Source organism: Bos indicus, chromosome 15, assembly GCF_029378745.1.
Source record: "Bos indicus isolate NIAB-ARS_2022 breed Sahiwal x Tharparkar chromosome 15, NIAB-ARS_B.indTharparkar_mat_pri_1.0, whole genome shotgun sequence".
NCBI lineage: Eukaryota > Metazoa > Chordata > Mammalia > Artiodactyla > Bovidae > Bos > Bos indicus.
The window spans coordinates 78,331,632-78,352,185 of NC_091774.1; the positions used below are offsets into that span (position 1 = coordinate 78,331,632).

The following is a 20,554-nucleotide window of genomic DNA, read 5'->3' on the forward strand; positions in this document are numbered from 1 at the left end:
CACGCACACACACACCCCTAAACCGTTGCTTAACAATATCAGGCTCCTTTCAGGAGCATGGATCTCTTTCTGGGGGAGAAAGGGAACAGGTGTTCATAGAATCCCAGCTGTGGGCACTGTCTGATGTGGCATCCTTCGGTGGAGAGGGCAGCGGGGCTGAAAGCAGACAGGAATGCACTTCAGTCTCAGGTCATGTCTTTGCCTTTTGTGTTTCAAACAGATGCCGGCAACACAGACAGCTTGTCTGGGGGTCCCGCGGCCCCTGGGTCCAAATACCGACTGGAACGTGCCGGCCCGTCGTCTGACGCTTCCCTGGCCCCGGACACCGTGGAAGTCTTGCTTCTCAGGTTAAAGCCTGGCACACAGTACAAGGCCACGGTCTATCCCCAGGCTGTTAAAGGTGCCGAAGGACAGCCCCAGGCTACAGAGTTCAAAACAAGTATGTGGAATTTTGTAAAATGGCTTCAGCCAGAGTTTCCTAGCGCAAAGTTTGTCTCCTGTGATTCTGGTCCTGAGTTATCTCTTGCTTCATAAGTCAGCTTGTGGTTGGAGGGAATTTTCTGGAAGAGATTTTGGACAGAGCAGGTCCAGTGAGTTTCTTCTGAGCTCTGTGGCCAAGGCTCTTCTTTCCTTGACCCCATCACAGCATATTCAGCAGCTACTGTGTGCGGATGCGAGGGGCTCCCTTGCCCTTTCTTTTATAGCTCTGCATACCGGCCAGGGAGGCACACTGGTGTAAGGTTTTTCTCTTGAAAGTTGATATTCATTTTGTCCACGTTGGTTAAGTATTTTCCCCCTGAGAAGAGACAATGAGTCTTCTTTTTTGACCTAAACTTGAAAGGCATACTGACCTTCCTGTGTCCCTTGCTGACATGCACGCTGCTGCTTTTTACCTAGAATCTGTCAGCGTTCTTACTCTGTAAATTGAACAGTTTTGGAGACTTTTTGGATCAGTGCTAATGAGGGTGTAAAGAAATGCATGGTTCCTACGCTCAGGAAATTTCAGAACAGAAGGGGAATCGAGGGAAAATACACGCAAAAGCACACAGCCATGCTCAGTGAGTTCAGAAACGAATGCTGTAGCCTTGTAGCCTTCGGGGGCTTGCTTGCAGGCGATACAGACCAATTTGGGTTATCTTATCCAAAAAGATATCTATTTTGCATGGCAGTCTCTCTGCTGCACAGCAGAAACTAACACCTTATAGGTCAAATATATTCCAATAAAAACTAAAACAAGCAAACAAACACCCCCTCTCCTCCAAATATATCTATTCTGGAAGGATGTCATAGATCCATAGAACAGGGGGAGGAGAGTGGAGGCTGGAGGACCAAGGTCGGAACACCGAGTAGCAGCCAGAAAACTGCCGCTGGACCTGGCGACCCAGAACGGGAGGTGGTGAGGAGAAGGCTCCAGTTGCTTTCTCCTCCAGCCCCACAGGAGCCTGTCTGTTTCACTCACTGGTGGAACCTGTCACCCGGCAGAGTGCCCCAGTGATGCAGGGTGCCGGGGTCAGCATTGTGGGGACACAGCGCAGGCGGGAGAGGACAGAGGGTGGACTGGGAGGGTGGGGTGGACAAGTGATGAATGACCAGCGCTCTCGTGTTTCCTTTCCTGGAGTTACGGTTGTTATCTTGATTTTTTTTTTTTTATAGATGAGGAAACTGAGCTCAGTGATTTTCCTAAGATCTACCAGGCTCTTCAGTAGAGCTCACCTGGGAACCCAGACCTGCCTCGTGCAAAAGTCTGTGATCTTTACTTAATTGTGTAGATAGTGTTAATTCTTGGATGGATAGATGCCTGAGACCTTTTGGGGTCACCCAGCACTTAGACGGGCATGTGTAGAGTCCATGTTGTGGTTTGAGACATCTATTGCATCCCTAGGATTAGTCAACTTAGCAGGGAGAATGAAGGGTAAACTAAGCAGTTGCAATTAGCCAGGCTGTTTCTTCACTGAAGATGCTGTCTGACTTTTGCTGGGACCCTGTCTACACTTGGGTCTGCTGTGTTAAATGGTGTAGAACAGGAAGAAGAATTGCTGAGTGTTTCTTGGATGAGATGCCTTGATGACAGCATCTCTCTCCCTGTCTGGTGGTGGTGAACTCCTCTTGTGTCTTCACAGATTCCAGTCAGGTTTTTGACATCAAATTTGTGAACATCAGTGCCACCAGCTTGACCATGACCTGGAAGATCAATGATAATGAGTCATCTTCAGTCTATACCTACAAGATACAAGTTGTGGATGAGACAGATTCCTTCAATCTCACAGTCAATGAGACTCATGCCGTCATCACTGAACTGAGCTCAGGCACCTTGTACAACATCACGGTGTATCCTGTCCTTGAGGATGGTTCCGAGGGCACGCCGGGCTTCATCCAAGTTTACACCCGTGAGTCCGCTCGTGGCTTTGCTAACCTTTCTTCCTGCCGGCCGTGTGCCCGGCCCAGATACGAGACAAACCCTGTTCCTTTTTCGAGGAACGCACAGTTCAGCGTGTGGGTCCACAGGGACTCTTACCACCTTCAAGATTTTCAGTCCTGTAATGGTGACCATTGACTGACCTGCCCACAGGTCCAGCCTCGTGTGACATGTTTTCCTTGTACCATCTCCTTTAATGTTCACACATCTGTGACATGGTTGGCATTGACCTCATTTTATGGATGAGGAATTCCAGGCTGAGAGAGATGCTGTGGGCAGGTATCACATCTTGTAAGTGTCTGAGGTGGGATCAGACAGCTGGGCTCTCTCAGCTCCAGCCTGAGCTGGTGACAACCACCCTAGCAAGGTGGAGACAGGGAGCAAATTGGTATGTGGAGATGAAAAGAACCCGGATATTCACATGCCTTTGTCCTTTGAATGTTGACAAAATATGAAGCAGGATGCAGCTATCTCTCTCTTTTTTTTTTTCCTTCTCATTCGAGTCTCTCTTAAAGATAAGGTGTTTGGCAGCAAATAAAAACCTTTCTGTTCCAAAGAAGGTCCAATAATTAAAACAATAATGGTCTACCAGTAATGTAATAATATAGTGTATTAATATTACATAATGATATTGGTGTCACTCTGTGCCAGGAGCTTTGCATATATCGCAGGGGTCTTCATGGTAGCTGTTAGGATCCCTGTTTTTGTTTATTTAATTTTATTTTTTACCTTTTTATTTTGTATTGGGGTATAGCTGATTAACAATGCTCTGACTGTTTCAGGTGAGCAGCGAAGGGACTCAGCCATACCTATATATGTATCCATTCTTCCCCAAACAGGACCCCTGTTTTACAGGTGAAAAACCTACAGCCCAACACGGCTGAGGAATTTGCCTAAAACCAGAGAGCTGGCAAGCGGCAGGGCAGGGACTTGAATCCAGGGGCGCCTGGCTCTGGACCCAGGGCTCATCTCATGAGAATGCTTTATTCGAGTGTCTGATGCTTCCTGCAAGGCGCCTTAGGCATTCTTACAGATGTCTTCTGACTGGGTCTGTGGAGTAAATGAAATCTGCTTCCTTTTCTTCACCTTCTACTTAAAAAAAAAAAAAAAAATTAATCTCTCTGTTAAGATTAGGTTCACTGTGAGTAACAAACGCCCCAAGTATCCAAGACAGGAGTTTGTTTCTCTCTCACTGTAAAAGCAGCCCAGTACTAAGCCCAGGACTATGGATGGGATGGTAGAGTCTTAGCTGCGGCTCAGAGCAAGAAACAGGAACCGTGAGCTCACTGCAGTGTTTTTGTTTTTTATTTTAACTTGTGGAAAATTGCTTTTCAGTGTTGTGTTGGTTTCTGCTGTACAATGACAAAAGTTAGTCGTAGTTATATGTATATCCCTTGCCTCTTGAGTCTCCCTCTCCTCCCCTCATCCCACCCTTCTAGGCCATTCCCGGGTGCCAGGCTGGCTGGGCTCCTTGTGTTATATGACGGTTCCCCACTAACTAACTATTTCACACACGATAGTATATATATGTCAGCGCTACTTTCTCAATCTGTCCCACCCTCACCTTCCCCCGCTGTGTGCACAAGTCCGTTTTCTACTAGGGTCATCAGTACCGTTTTTCCAGATTCCATATACATGTGTTAATGTACGACACTTGCTTTTCTGACTTCACTTCAGCCTCTATGACAGGCTCTAGGTTCACTCACCTCACTACAACGGACTCAGATTCATTCCTTTTTATGGCTGAGAGACTATGAGCTATTTGAAGCTGAGAAGGATCTAATCTTGGGAACTGAGAGTTTATAGAATCATTGGAAGGGCTGATGTGTTAATTTGCTAGGGCTGCCGTAACAAGCACCGCAGATTGGGAGGCTTTAACAGCAGAAATCTGCTCTCTCACAGTCTGGAGGCAAATAGTCTGAGATCAAGTGGTTCAGGGTTGGTTTCTTCTGAGATCTGCCTTCTTGGTTTTGTGATGGCCAGCTTCTCCCCGTGTCTTCACATGACTGTCCTTTGGTCTGTGCATGCCTGTGTCCCAGTCACCTCTTTATTTTATTTTATTGAAATACTGTTGATTTACCATGTTGTATTTCTGCTGTATAGCAAAGTGACTCAGTTAAACATGTTTATATTCTTTTTTTACATTCTTTTCCATTATGGCTTATCACAGGATATTGAATATAGTTCCTTCCAATTTCTTCTTATAAGGATACTAATTGTTGTAATTTAGGACCTACCTTAATGGCCTCCTTTTACCTTAAACACTTCTTTAAAAACCCTGTCTCCAAGTATAGTCAGATTCTGAGGTACTGTGGGTTGGGACTTCAATATAAGAATTTTGAGGGGACATAATTCAGCTCATAACATGTGAGGTGCAGGGTCTAGGCTGGGACCCAGAAATGACTCCCAGTCTAAGGGTGCAGAACTCCCCACCCTGGATGGCCCCAGCAGTGTCACAGTCAGTACCCGGCTGTAGTTGTTGGCTCTTGGAATGTATGGAGTTGCTTGCTGGGCATCAGGAGGCTGCAGCCACTGCCACATTGTTGGTTCTAGAGCCAGGTAGCCTGAGTCCAGGGATGACACCCACAGTTCAGCTACAAGGAGGAGAAAATACTGCTTCCCCCTTTAAGGTTGTTTCTTAGGAGCCATATTGTTCTTATACTCACATCCCATTGGCCAGAACTTAGTAATCACATGACTAGTTGCAAGGGAGGCTGGGAAATGTAGTTTTTTAAATCTCCAAGAGTCATGTACATTGCTAAAAATCTGGGAGTGTATGTTTAAAGAAAATGGAGGGGGATGAATTTTGGGGGTCAACAGCACCTTCTGCTGTACATCGTTAAAAAAAGACTCTGGGTGGCTAAGTGTTGTATGCAAGATAAGACTGCTGGCAGTGGCCAAGGTCCCACTCCAGAGTCTGAGCCCCGAACCCTCGGGAATTCACTCACCCCTTTTCTCATTTCCTTTGAATGACTTTGTACAACTTAACCGGTGTCTGAACTCCTGTGGCCAATTGTTCTCTTGATGGTTAGAAACATGAGTTCCTAAGGGGCTTGTGTTGTAGGTGTACCAAGTGTGCATTTAATCTCTGTGTAAATATTTTGTGAGATTCAGTCACCCTTGTCTTCTGGAGAAATAGATTCTTAATCTAGTCATTTGCTTTCTTCACACAGCCCCCAGTCCAGTTTCTGACTTTAGAGTGACAAGTGTCAGCACAAGGGAAGTTGGCTTAGCATGGAACAGCAATGACACTCATTCCTTTGAGATACATATCACACCTCATGAAGCTGGAGAACCTCGAATCATCACCACCACCGAACAAAGTATTGTCTTTGGTGGCTTATACCCTGGAACCATGTATCGTTTTGATATATATCCACAAGGACCAAATGGGACTAAAGGGGATTCCCAAACAGTTTCCACTACAACTGGTAAGCAAATAGGCTGTATTTTCTGTGAATTAGTTATGTTTCTTAAGGGAAATCAGTATAAACCTTACCTGTCAAAATTTCCAAATATTGCTTTTCTTTTAATTATCTAAGAAAGACCTTTTAAAAAATTGTTAATGACAGCAATGCATATTCATTATCTAAAATACAGATAAGCAAAAAGAAAAATCACCTGTAGACCAACAGCCAGAGATAATCACTAATAGCTTTTGATGCATGATGTTTTAGAACAGGGGTCCCCAACCCCTGGGCCACAGACTGGTACTGATCTGTGGCTTGTTAGGAACCAGGCTGCACAGCAGGAGGTGAGTGGTGGGTGAAGGAGTCACTCCCCATCGCTTGCATTTACCGCCTGAACTCCACCTTCTGTCAGATTGGCCATGGCATCAGATTCTCATAGGAGTGTGAGCCCTACTGTGAACTGCGCATGCGGGGGGTGTAGGTTGCGTGCTCTTTATGAAAATCATCCCCAAACCACCCGTCTACCCTGTGTGTGGAAAAATATCTTCCATGAAACCAGTCTGTGGTGCCAAAAAGGTTGCAGACTGCTCTTCTAGAATTTTAAGATTATATAAAGGTGTATGTATGTATGTGTGCATGTATATTTTAACAAGTATTAAAATCCTCTACACATGTGGTTTTAAATCTGCTTTTTGTTCTATTCAAGTTTATTATGATTCTTCGTCCCTATCAGCATAAATATCCCTGCAGATTAATTTTAATATCTGCCTGGCATTCCGTTGTCTGAATCAGGAGTCAGCAGACAATAAAGGTCCATGAGTCAAATCTGGCTCACTGCCTGTTTTTTTTTTTATAAGTAAAGCTTTATTCAAGCCTAGCCATGCTCATTTCTTTATATAAAGTCTATGACTTCTTTCGTGCTAGAAACAAATAGTTTCAACAGAGAATACATGGCCTGCAAAGCCTAGGATATTTGTTCTGTGGTCCATATAGAAAAAGTTTGCTGACCCTTGGTTAGATCTACTACTATTACTACTACTACTACTAAGTCGCTTCAGTCGTGTCCGACTCTGTGCGACCCCATAGACGGCAGCCCACAAGGCTCCCCCATCCCTGGGATTTTCCAGGCAAGAATACTGGAGTGGTTAGATCAGTGGTTCTCCAAGTGTGGTCCGGGGATCTCTGGGGCGGTCCCCTAGACTCTTTGAAGGGGGTCTGTGACGTATTAGTATTATCATAATACTACTAGAATACTATTTGGCTTTTTCACTCTCATTCTCTCATGATAAGTGTACAGTGGAGTTTTCCAGATGCAGTGTGACATGGGATGGCATCATTCTTCTGTTGGCTCATGGAATGTATGATTTGTATTCTTACATTTTAAGCATTTCCTCATTAAAAATGTTCTGTTACAGCATACATAAATATAACCTAAATAAATAAAAATTCTCTGAGAGCCTCAATAATTTTCAGAAGGTAAAGGAGTCTATACTGCTGGTCTGGATGTATTATAAATTGCTTGACCATTTGCCTGTTGTTGGACAGGTAGATCATTGACAGTCTTTCATGAACAATATTGTGATGCAATGGTCTTGTTAGTTCTATGAGGCTGATTGATGTTGATAAAAGTATTTCATGAAAACAATCCATTGTTCGTTATTGTTACCTTTGAAATTTGAAATGAAATTTTTTGGGAAAGCTTGGAGAACATCCAGTATCCTTGATCTTTGATTGCACGGGACTTGAAATCCTTTCTACAGAAGGAAAGAGTAAATAAATGGGACTGATTCCTTGAGCCATGTGTGAAGTCAGTTGGGTTTTTGAGATTCTCCTTGTGTGGGTTTTCTCAACTTTGTTGGTTAGGTTAAGCATTGATGGTTATTTGGAAGATCTGCCTCCACAATAAGGGAACTGCTAAAATGTATCCCTCAGATGAAGTGCATAGTTCCTTTTCAAGTCTGATTTTCAGGTTAGACTTTTGAGATCAGGTTATAGTATCAACATATATATTTTTTCTCTCTTTTTGAGAATGTAGCTAATGGTAAGGGGATCACAATTTGGGTCCCTTTGATGTTGTGTGACTTGCCAATTCCCAGGATTTACTGCAATAATAACATTATGTAGTGGGGGTCTACAAAGCGCTGGGCTCTCAGCCTTTGTATTTAAACATTTTGAACACAACTCTATGAGGTAGGTACTATTATCATCTCTATTTTATAGAGTAGGAAACGGGGACTCTGTGAACTTAAGTAACTGACCCAGGGTGACAAGGGAGTGAACTGGCCTCTGTCTGCCTTTGGAGACTGAGGTCTTAACCACAGTGTGGACTGCACTGCGATATGGAGCAACTGCAGAAGTAATTTAGGACTATTCATAAGGAGAAGGCATCTCTTGTACTATTGCCTATAATTGTCCCAATGAATGGAAATCAAGAAGAGTTATAATAAGGCACTAGGCTCTTAGGACATCACCAATTCTATTATTGACCAATGTTTGCTGTTATTGGGGGAGAATCAATGTAACAGCATTAAAGGTGATTTTGAAAAAGGGAAGCAAGTACTGGATGACCCAGCAATTCCACTCTTACATGTATACATATTTCTAAAAGAATTGAAATCAGGGACTTGAACATATTTCTCTACACCAACATTCACAGTAGCATGATTCACAATAGCTAGAAGGTGGAGGCAGCCAAGTGTCCATCAGCAGGTGAAATGTGGTATATCCATACCATAGAATGCTGCTGCTGCTGCTAAGTCGCTTCAGTCGTGTCCGACTCTGTGCGACCCCATAGACGGCATCCCACCAGGCTCCCCCGTCCCTGGGATTCTCCAGACAAGAACACTGGAGTGGGTTACCATCTCCTTCTCTGATGCATGAAAGTGAAAAGTTAAAGTGAAGTCGCTCAGTCATGTCCGACTCTTAGCGACCCCATGGACTGCAGCCCACCAGGCTTCTCCGTCCATGGGATTTTCCAGGCAAGAGTACTGGAGTGGGGTGCCATTGCCTTCTCCATATAATAGAATAGTTGTTGTTATTTAGTTGCTAAGTCATGCCCGACTCTTTTGTGACCCCATGGACTGTAGTCCACCAGCCTCCTCTGTCCATGGGATTCTGCAGGCAAGAATCCGAGAGCGGGTTGCCCTTTCCTCCTGCAGGGTATCTTCCTGTCCTAGAGATTGAACCTGCGTCTCCTGCATGGCAGGTGGATTCTTTACCATTGAGCCACTAGGGAAGCCCCACACTAGAATATTATTTAGCCACACAAGGAATGATGTACCAAGGCATGCTACAGTGTGAATAAACCTTGAAAGCATTATGCTAGGTGAAAAAAGCCCACCATAGAAGAACAACTGCCATGTACATCCACTTATGTGAGGTGCCTAGAATTGGCACATTCGTAGAGACAGAAGATAGTGGGGAGAAGGGAGGAATGAGAAGTTCTTACTTCAAGGGAACAGAGTTTGTGTTGGGCATCATGAAACGCTTTGTGTTTAGCCAGTGATGATGGTGATACCCCACTGTGAACATACTTAACACTTACAAATGGTTCAGACGATAACTATTGCACTCTGTTTATTTTACTACCACAAAATTCAATAAAGACTTTAAAGATGGTCCTTGTTAAAAAAAATCTTAAAAAAAAGAGATTCTGTGCAGTTATATTGCAGCTGGTTCAGTGTGTAGAGGTGAGATGGTGAGTGCAGAACCCAGAGCCCTCTGGGTAGTTTCGCTTCTGACTCCTCGATGTGAGGATGCGGCTCCGTGTGCTTTTTCCCCTTCCGCACTCCAGCCTCAAGTGCCCATTTCAGTGTCAACTCTCCATTTCTGTCTTTCTCTTCAGTATGCCTGCCTGTGTTATAGAAAGATGTTTTCTTCTGAGGGACTGGTTTTTAAAAAACTTTGCTGAGATATAATACATACGTTGAAACTCACACGCACCCTAAGTGCGTAATTTGATGCATCTTTACAAACTGAACCCATCTGGTCACTAGCGCTCAGATCAAGAAAACCTGAGCATGGTTTCCACTCTAGAAGACCCCCTCCCAACCAACCCCAGACCAAGGGGATGTCTCTATGACAGAAGCAAAAGGCCAGAGAACAGATAGGACAGGCTGGTAAATTCATCAGTGTTGCAGAAGAGCCAAGATTCTTGAAAGAAACTGTTTCTCACCTAAGTGTTAGAGTTTGCCCTTAGTGAACTCATTTGATGACAGAAGAGCAAGTTCTCTGGGCAGGTGCTTTAGAATAAAGCTGGACATTGCGATGGTCATTGACAGACTTCCTTTTTTCTTCCTTTCCTCTGCCCAGACTGCAGCGCAGTGTTTGACATCCGCGTCATTAACGTCACCACCACCGACATGCAGCTGGCGTGGCAGAACACAGACAACACTTCCGAATACATCTACAGTGTAGAAATACAGTCTGAACACAGCTCTGATCGGAAGAACAGTTCTCACACGGGGATCGCTTTCCACGACCTGACCCCGGGCACCTTATACAAGATCACAGTCACCCCCCAGATGGACTTTGTCCAGGGGCTGGCCAACTCCACCCTACAGTACACACGTAAGTGTTTCAGGACACCCTCCTAAGGAAGCATTTTCCCAGCCTTTCAGCCGGAGGAGGGGAAATGAGCATGGGTTCAGTGATGAGGCAAGAGGCCCTTGTGTTTCTGGGCTCCAGGTAGAATGTGAAACCGAGGAAGCTGAAGACGTTGGGCTCAGCCAACATTCTGCCCTGCCCTGGCGGCACTGGTGCTGAGCCATGTGAACTTGGAATTGTCTTCCGAAGCAGAGAGGCATCCCATGAGCATGGGAAGCATCACCATTCATTCCTTGGGAATACAGACTGGAGGAGGGGTCACCCGGTCATGTTGGCATGGAAGATGCTGCCCAAAGGAAGCAGTTTTGCATGCACCAGTAAGGGACATGCTTTGCTAATATTTGACCTAAATATATGGTAGAGATGGAAGTTTATAATGTCTTTTTTGTATATTTTTGTTTCATTAATCATATTTCAAAAACAAGTAGGAAATTACATCTTAAAAATAGATTTCAGATAAAGTATTAAAAGAAGTCTGAAAAGCTTCAATTCTTTTGAGATTTAATCTGTATAATTATTTTCTAAATGTCTTTTTGGGGAAGCCTCCTCTTTTTTGATCCCAGCAAGTATTAGCTTTATTTATTCTTTACCCAAAGGAGCCAGGCTATTTTTATTTTAAATTTAATGAAAAAAAAAAGAAAAAAAAAGTCCAGGCTATTTTTAGATGCAGTCAGTAAAATGGCGCAAGTTAATCCATCCTTTTTTTTTTCCCCTAAAACTTAAGGGCCCAGCAAGGTGTCCAGCATTGAGATAATGACCAATACCACAGCAGCAACCTTAAATTGGCAGAATGTTGACGAAGCCTCTTCAAACTACACCTACTGCCTTCTTATTAGGCAGGACGGAAGTTCCAGCAACTTCCCGCCAATAGTCACAGACGTCGGCGTTACCCATGCTACGGTCACCAACTTAATACCTGGTTCCTCCTACACCGTAGAGATCTTCACGAAGATGGGGGATGTCAAGTCACTTGGGCCCAGCAGGCAGTCATTCTGTACAGGTGGGTAGTCTCAGGGGACTCTTGGATTCCATCTGGTGTCATGCTGACCTTGCACGTAGGTCCTTGCAATAAACTCCAGTTGATTAGTTTTTTTTGCCGATCACCATGGCATCTTAGTTTTCCAACCAGGGATAGAACCTTCGCCCAGCTGCAGTGGCCCACCAGGGAAGCCCCTCGAGTTGGTTAGCGTCTGTGTGGTGTGTGAGCATCCTAGTAGCTCATTATGCTGTCTTGCTGCCCTTGTCGTTCGTTCATTCAGCAGATACGTTCTGAGCATTTACTGTGCGTCAGGTACCGTCTAAGGTCACAGATGAGTCCCTGCCTTTCTGAAACTTCTGTTCTGGTGGCGGAAGACCCAATAAGCCAGAAACATAGGTTATTAGGTGATGATTACTGCTGAGGAAAGATAAGTAAAAAGGATAGGAGAAATGAGATGTTTATCTTGGGGAAGGCTTTGTCGAAAAGGTGACTTTTGAGCAAAGACTTGCAGGAAGTGAAGCCAGTCGTGTGGACAGGAGAGACGGGCAGCCCCAGTGTGGAGGTCCTGGGCCTGGAGTGTGCCTGCTGTGTTGGAGGAAGAGCAGGAGGTCAGGATGGCAGAGGGCAGCAAGAGGGGGAGGTGGAGGAGGTGAGGCCAATGGGGTGAGGGGCCAGGGCACGGCTGACGTCAGGCCTTGCAGCTCATAGTTTGGCTTTTACCCTGAAGAAGACAGAAAGGATATAGTTAAAAGGGATGCTCAGCATTTTCACTTTTCTTGATCCTTATCTCTCAATGCAAAAAGTGTGAGCGTTTAAAGAGAAGAGCCCTGTGTTTAACTGAAGGAGCTTTCAGAGAGTGAGTGGGGGGATGTTTGGTGAACGGCTGTGAGTCCTTCTGCTCACAGTTCTGATGGCGGGGCTTTATCCCTCTGGACCTGTGGGCCACCTTGTCCCCTACCGCCTTTGCACTTGCTTCCTTTCTTCCTTAGACTAAGCCCTTCAGGTGTGTTCAGGCTGATCTGGAAGTCGGGCAGGGATCTCAGCAGATCAGCCTCCCTGGTAGTGTAGGGGCTGGGACCTCGATGACCTCTGACCTTTCACGTGGAGTGGCAAAAGAGATCCTGGCAGCTCTGAGCCCCCTGTGTTAACTCAAACTCTGTTCACCCGGTCTAGACTCTGATCTTTGGCGTGCGGGTGGCTTCCATTGCTAATATTTATCTTAGCTGCAGTCATGGCTCCCTGTAGCAAGAGAAAGATATCTGTGAGCATTTATGAGTGGGGGGGTGGATGGACAGGACTGTGGGAGGGGGATCGTATCGGGCAGGTTGTCCTTCCAGGCCTCAGGTGGAGAATGTGGGCGCTGTGCGTGGGTGCCTCTTTAAAACTTTTTCTGCTTTAAAACACCACAGTGTTCAAGTCATGATAATATCCCCGCCCCCAGTACATTAACACAGAGTTTTCCATTTATTTATTTTTGGAGGCACCCCTGGGATCTGAAAGAGTTTTCCATTTATGTCAGCTTTTTGTGGACACTTAATAAAATCCTGCTGCTGCTGCTTAGCTGACTTGGGCGTGTCTGAGTCTGTGAGACCCCATGGACTGCAGCCCGCCAGGCTTCTCTGTCCATGGGATTCTCTTGGCAAGAGTACTGGAGCGGGTGGCCATGTCCTCCAGGGGAGCTTCCTGGCCCTGGGACTGAACCTGGGTCTCCTGCATTGCAGGCAGATTCTTTACCGCGGAGTGTGGTACTCCGCCCGTGACAAAGGTCATGAGGAAGGAGGCTCGACATACGCAAAGGCGGGATCGAGCCTCAGGAGTCCCCCTGGAACTCCTCGAGCATCTACCCCCATAACCAGAGCCTGCCTACTTTACTACTTTGTGCTCACCTACACCTCTGACTTTACGGGGGGCTGTCCCCCACCACCTCTTTTGGAGAAGGAGTTAACTTAGAGCTCCAGTTTATAATAATTCCTGGGCGTGATAAGAGTGTTTTAACCTACAAACTCCTCTGAAGGTTCTCTAGCCTGCCTGACAGGCTCGTCCAGCCACATGTGATTGCTCACAGCCTCCCAACCGTGAGAGGCACAAGATGCTTTAAACCCTCTAAAAACAGGTTCTTTAGAGAAGTTAGAAAACTATTAGTATAAGTATAATAGGCTGATTAGAAATTGTGTTGGTGAAGGGTTTTTCATTTGTTGAGCCAATGTTTGTTGCTAAGTCTCCACATCCCCTGCCCTTACACACATTAATGAATATATAGAATTAACCTTTGATATTAATCATGTTAGACCTTAGGCTAAGTAAATTCTTTCCTTAACTAAAACCCACTACACCCTCACCCTGTAGGAATGTAACTTTATTTGGGTGGCGTCTGTTTTGAGAATAATCAGCCCTGGAGAAATAAGTGTCCTGATTGACTGACCGCTGTCACAAGGAGAGGGTCGTAAATTGTCAGCAGGCCCCCCTGGCCAGAAGATGATGTAACACCCCTAAGACCTCTGTATACATTTGTGTGAAGCACCTGACTTTAATAAAAGTCAGGACTGCTGTCCCCACGTGACTTTTGTGTAACATCTTAGTGTATAAAAACAGACTCTGGAAAATAAAGAATTGGGATCAGTTTCTCGAAATACTGGTCTCCCCATGTCGCTCTCTCTCTCACTCTGGTTGAGTCTCCATCTGGAGCACGGAACCCACCATGCTTACTAATTATGCCTGGGCTTCTAAGATCCGACCGGGGAGGCCTCAGTGTCTCCTCTCCTTCGGGAGAACAGAAGGACGCCTGCCTTCCTACGTAAGTGGTGCAAACTTCTTGTCTTGAAGTTTTATTGGTCTCCCGCGTAAACCAAGCTACTCAGCCTCTTTTCTCCACTGAATTTTCCTACTGAGCTATCCTTATTCTATTACTCTTTATATCTTTAATTAATATCTAATTGAAGCTATTGTATCCTGATCCTCGCCTATGCCGTCTCTCCTTCGAATACCCTGGATCAGCCGGGGCTGGTCCCCGGCAGCGGAGCTACCAGGGAAGCCCTAATAATATCCTACTGGCCCTTCAAATGGGTAGAGACAAATAACACCCCATATTAAAGATGAAGAAATTGGTACCATTTACCATTGGTTATTCAGCCTCTTGTGTATGTAGAAAACACCCTGGACTTGGATTTAGAAAACCCAAGATCCAGTTTTGGCTTTGCCACTGGCCAGCCATGTCATTTGAGCAAATTACTTAATCTAAGTCTCAGTTGATTCAGCTGCAAAGTGGGACAGTATTAACCCTGCCTGTTCCAGAACGATGGTCAAGAGGGTGCCCAGAAGAGGGGACACAGGTGGAGAAATTGCTACCACTCCCCGCATAAAGTAGCTATGTCTCACGGGCCCTTGTGCTCTTCCAGCCTGGAGCCCGACGGCCACCGTTTCATTTAATCCTCGGGTCTTCCTGCAGCTGGGGCTGACCCAAGGTCACAAAGTTCAGTAAGGCCTGATTCAAGGTCAGCCTCTGCCTCTTCTGACATTCCCCACTGCTGTCTCCTCATCACCAACGGGCCAGGCATCCCAAGTTTAAGTGTTTGCAAAGGCAAGCGTCCAAGAATCTCATGCTGTGCTGTGCTTGCCTTGCAGACCCTGAGTCGGTGGCCTCCTTCGACTGTGAAGCAGTCCCCAAGAAGGCCACCTTGGTCCTTAGGTGGGCCTGCCCTTTAGGCACCAGCACAGGCTTTGAGCTGGAGGTCAGCCATGGATACTGGAAAAATAAAACGACCTTGGAGGGCTGCTCTTTGAACAACGGCTCTGAGTTCATGACGGAAGTCACGCATTTGAATTTTTCTACCTTGTACGACATCAGCATTGCTACCCACTCCTGTAACAAGACGGCACCGCCCGCCCAAAACACCTGCCTCTCTGGCATCACAGGTGAGCTTCCCAGAGGGCAGGGTAGCCAGCAGGTCATTTGATCACTCCTGGAAAGCTGACCCAGTGGCTCTGCCAAGTGTGCTCGGAAACCTGTTTCTAAAAAAAAATTATCCAAAATATTTGTTTTTGTGAACCCAGTTCTGTAGAAATGTAGTCTATGTAGTCTATAGAAACCATAGTGAGTGAGTGAAAGTCGCTCAGTCGTGTCCGACTCTTTGTGACCCCATGGACATACAGTCCATGGAATTCTCCAGGCCAGAATACTGGAGTGGGTAGCCTTTCCTTTCTCCAGAGGATCTTCCCAACCCAGAGGTCGAACCCAGGTCTCCCACATTACAGGCAGATCCTTTACCAGCCTAATTACAAGGGAGGCATAGCAACTGTATAATCTATAGGAATTTAATGAGTGAGAATTATCTTTTACATTCCCTAAGTTGCCTTTGTTTTATGCAACAATTTGTTGCCACATATTCTTTTAAGTGGTAAGTTCCTCTACTGCATTAAAACAAAGTATTTTTATAGAAATGTTCAGACAGACACGAAAGCAAAGGACAGTGTAATGGGACCCACGTACCATCATCACTCATTTGTGGGCATTTGATGGCATTTGTGTTGACCATTTGTGGGCATTTGATCAATCTTGTTTCATTTATATCCCCTCCCCTCTTATTGGATTTCTTTGAGACCAGTCCTGGTTATTCTATAATTTTATTTGTATGTTTTCCACATGTATTGATGCAAGAGAGGGACTCCTTTCCCCCTTTTTTTCAAACATAACTACATTACTATTCGGTTCAGTTCAGTTGCTCAGTTGTGTCTGACTCTTTGTGACCCAAAGGACTGCAGCACTCTGGGCCTCCCTGTCCATCACCAACTCCCGGAGTCCACCCAAACTCATGTCCATTGAGTGAGTGGTGCCATCCAAGCATCTCATCCTCTGTCAGCCCCTTCTCCTCCTGCCCTCAATCTTTCCCAGCATCATGGTCTTTTCAAATGGGTCAGCTCTTTGCATCAGGTGGCCAAAGTATTGGAGTTTCAGCCTCAGTCCTTCCAGTGAATATTCAGGACTGATCTCCTTCAGAATGGACTGGTTGGATCTCCTTGCAGTCCAAGGGACTCTCAAGAGTCTTCTCCAACACCACAGTTCAAAAGCATCAATTCTTTCGCATTCCTATTTCCATTACATTAAAAAATTTAACAATCCTTTTTTTTTTTGGCCATGCTGCACAAATTGAACCCAGGTTACAGCAGTGAAAGCACTAAATCCTAACCACTAGGTCACCAGGGAACTCCCAGCAATCTTTTTTTTTTTTTCTTTAAACTATTACGAGATACTCAGTCAATATTCAAATTTCGCTAGAATCTGGGTCAACAAATTCCCCAGCTGTTTTGGGGTCATTCACAAGAGATTCCTCCTAGTGAATGTTCTCATGTTGTTGCCTAGTTGCTCAGTCGTGTCTGACTCTTTTGCAACCTCCTGGACCGTAGTGCTCCAGGCTCCTCTGCCCATGGGATTTCCCAGGCAAGAATACTGGAGTGAGTTGTCCTTTCCTTCTCCAGGGGATCTTCCCAATGCAGGCAGGCAGGGCCCCTTGAGTGTAGGACTGAGAAAAGCACTGAGAAGGAAAGAATTTCCAGGCTTGGAGGTGAATGCTGTCTTGGGGTAGGGAGCTGGGGACTCCCAGCTGGCCGGCTAGAAGGCAAAGAGCGATGGGCAGTGTGGGAGTGGGTGTTACAGTGTCTGATGAGGCAGTTGACACCAAGCCGTGGGAACAGCGCCTCCAAGTGGCCACTGCTGTCAGTTACTTGAGAGGTTGCCGGAGGATGGTTTAGAGCTGTGCCTTCCAGTAGGAAATCATAGGAGCCTCTTGTATAATAAAAAATTTTCTAGGCAGCACATTAGGAAACTAAAAAGAGCAGCTGAAATGAAGTTTTTTTTTTTTCTTGCTCTCTGTGGCATATGGGATCTTAGTTCCCTGACCAGGGATTGAACCCTTGCATTGGAAGTGTGGACCACTCGACTGCCAGGGAAGTCCCTGAAATGAGTTTTGATCATATTTTATTTAACCCAGTATATTAAAAATGTTATCATTTCAGCATTTAATTTCACTTAATTTGTATAAAGTAAGTTATTAATGGGGCTTCCCTGGTAGCTCAGCTGGTAAAGAAGCTACCTGCAATGCAGGAGACCTGGGTTCGATCCCTGGGTTGGGAAAGATCCCCTGGAGGAGGGCATGGCAACCCAGTCCAGTATTCTTGCCTGGAGAATCCCATGGACAGAAGAGCCCGGTGGGCTACAGTCCACGGGGTCACAGAGTTGGACACGACTGAGCGACTAAGCGCACATGTGCATGCACACACACACACACACACACACACACACACATTATTAATGAGACACTCTACGTCCAGAGTTGGACTAGTTACTTTTCAGAGTGGTTTATTGTTGCTTAGTCGCTCAGTCGTGTCTGACTCTTGTGACCCCATGGACTGTAGCCCGCCAGGCTCCCCTGTCTGTGGGATTTCCCCGGCGAGAATCCTGGAGTGGGTTGCCATTTCAGTGGCTGCCATATTGGACAGCATATGTTTGGAGAATTGGGTTGTGGGCTTTGTCTTTTTGGAGTTCACTTTTCTGAGTCTCTCTTGATTATAATAGCAAAGACACTCACACTGTACCTGGGAGACACAGGTAGGTAGAGAGTGTGTATGAGGAGAGGGACCATCTTTAATTCAGCTTTTCTTTCCTTTTGTGTCAATTCAGAGAGTGGCTTTATGAGCTTAGCTCGGGAAGCTGAGGCACGAGATTTTGAAGGCCTCTTTCAGAATGTTTCCGTGTGGGCTTTTCTGATTTCCAGGAGGAGGGTCAGCTGGGTTTCTCTAGCGGAGTTTTAAACCATCCCTAGCAAACAATGAGGACTTTGGTGTGAAGGGCAGAGTAGGACTGCAGTCAGGTCTCAGGAGGAAGCGTGTTCTCTCCACGTCGTCCTTGCTTCCCCCTGGGTTCCTGCTCCGTCATTGTTCTCAGCTGACCGACCAGTCCTGGGGCCAAGTCCAGCTCCCAGGTCCCCACCTGGACGTTCCACCTACACAGCCTCTGTCTCGCTCTCCTCCTTCTGCACCCCTTCTCAGGGTGCGCAACCTGGCCTTTCTGGGTCAGGAAGGACTGGTGGAAAACAGGAACGATGTAGTACCTTCTAGAAACGAGGTTGCCAGGAGGCCCCCTTGGGAATGTGGTTGGACCCACTGAAGGGGTGCTTGTCAGCTAGGCAGGCTCCCCGAGGACCCCCCACCTCTGTCCCCACCAGTTCGCCTCCTCACCCTTCGCTTCTGGATTTGCTTTGCGTGAGCCCAACATGCAGCATGCAGAACCAGGGGGGATCTTGAGCGGGGCACTACAGTAAATCCTCTCCTTAATAATATTGTTCCTTCTTTGGTTTTAAGTGTTTTGTGTTGTCCTGTTTCAGACCCCCCTCTTCCGGATGGGTCCCCTAATATCACATCTGTCAGTCACAATTCGGTGAAGGTCAAATTCAGTGGGTTCGAAGCCAGCCATGGACCTATCAAAGCCTACGCACTCGTTCTCACCACTGTGGATGGTAAGCAGGGGTCCTGATGGGTTCCGTAGCTGGCGGGTGATACGTGACTGGGCGCCACTTCCGTGCCCACTGAGGCACATTAGTGAGACAGACATATGTCGGGTTTGACACTGTGGCCCACAATTTGGCACTCACCCGGGGATGGGTAGGTGTAATTCTGATGAGCTCAGTCAGAGGTTGACAGATTTCCTGTAAAGGGCCAGACGGCAAACCATTTTAAACTTCGCAGGCTCTGCTGTCTCCTTCTCAGCTGTTCGACTTTGCGGCTGTCACATGAAAGAAACCATAGAAGATACAGAAAGAGTGAGAGTGACTATTCCAGAATTTACCAAAAATGGATGGCTGGCTGGCTGTGGCCCTTGGATTTGACTTGCTTACCTGTAATCTAGGTTCTTCATCTCTTTCGCAACACAGGGTCTTTTAGGTGGCAGATTAGTAGTTTTAACCAACTTTGTCTCTTGCACGTGTGCATACACACATGCACACACACACACACACACCCAAATGATCCTCAAAGGGTGACTTTTTCTTGGAAGAAAACAACAAAAAAATTTGCATTTGCAGTGGGAACTGGCAAAGAGCATCGCCATAGCTGAGAGAGGAGGTGGATTAAATGCCGCCTTTCCTTAAAGGGCTCTATTACGTTCCTTGGAAGTAAGAAGGGAAGGCTTCGAGGATGGGTGGGTGGGTCTGGGTGCTTTGTTCAAGGCTTGGTTTAAAGGTCTGAGTTTTGGAACTTCCCTGAGGGTCCAGTGCTTAGGACTCTGGGCTTTCAAGGCCACGTGCCTGAGTTCAATCCTGGTTCGGGAACTAAGCTCCTGCAAGTTACGTGGCATGGCCAAAAAACAAAAAAGTGCAGGGTTTTGCTTTTTGCTGATTCTTTAACTGTGAACAATGCAGTGCTGTCCCTGCCCAGGCATGCAGCCTGTGATTCTGCCCTCATCTCCCCGAGGAAGACAGAGATCAAACCCACTGTTAGGGCAGTGGGCATCTGGGAAGACAAGGGATTTGCTGGTGTCGTCAACCTGTGGCTTGATTTCAAAAAGAGACGTTGAGATCTTGCTCTTTCTCTTTCTGTCTTTTGTTTTGAGTCTGTTTCAGACACCTAGTCATTTTGCTGTGAAGGTTTACAGCGGATCCCAAGCTCAGATTTTTGCTGAATGGGGGAGGTGAGGGTGCATACTGAGCAGCCTGATCAGGAGCAGCCTGGGGTGGGTGAGGTCGCACACACCCCCCTCGGATGGTCTGGGTTAGGAATACAAGTCCACCACCTTTGGCCCAGTCTCTTTTAGCCATGCCATGCAACTTGCAGGAGCTTGGTTCCTGACAGGGATTGAACCTGGGTACATGGCCTTGAAAGCTCAGAGTCCTAACCGCTGGACCCTCAGGGAAGTTCCAAAACTCAGACCTTTTTACTGTACAGATGTATCCCCATCTGTACAGTGGGGACAGTCAGCCTGTGCAGCGAGATTATTGTGGGGATTAAATGGGTAAGTAAAGCTCTTAGAACTTAATAGAAGGAAAACCTGGCAGAGAGAGCATACCTAAGGGATGGCAGGGGTTACCACCACTACCCAGTGTCAAGGTCATTATTTAGAAATGCTGGAGACACATTGAACCTCTGTGATCACTTTCT

General features: G+C 46.2%; 1 protein-coding gene across 1 annotated transcript in view; it reads left to right on the forward strand.

Annotated features, from left to right (window-relative positions):
- Positions 1–20,554, forward strand: part of PTPRJ (protein tyrosine phosphatase receptor type J) — a 178,964-nt gene that overhangs the window by 132,765 nt on the left and 25,645 nt on the right. The window contains exons 6-12 of the mRNA XM_070804250.1: positions 221–439; positions 2,121–2,387; positions 5,590–5,847; positions 10,138–10,395; positions 11,156–11,431; positions 15,032–15,322; positions 18,787–18,918. Of these exons, the coding sequence (XP_070660351.1) occupies positions 221–439; positions 2,121–2,387; positions 5,590–5,847; positions 10,138–10,395; positions 11,156–11,431; positions 15,032–15,322; positions 18,787–18,918 (1,701 nt within the window). The remainder of the gene's footprint in view (positions 1–220; positions 440–2,120; positions 2,388–5,589; positions 5,848–10,137; positions 10,396–11,155; positions 11,432–15,031; positions 15,323–18,786; positions 18,919–20,554) is intronic.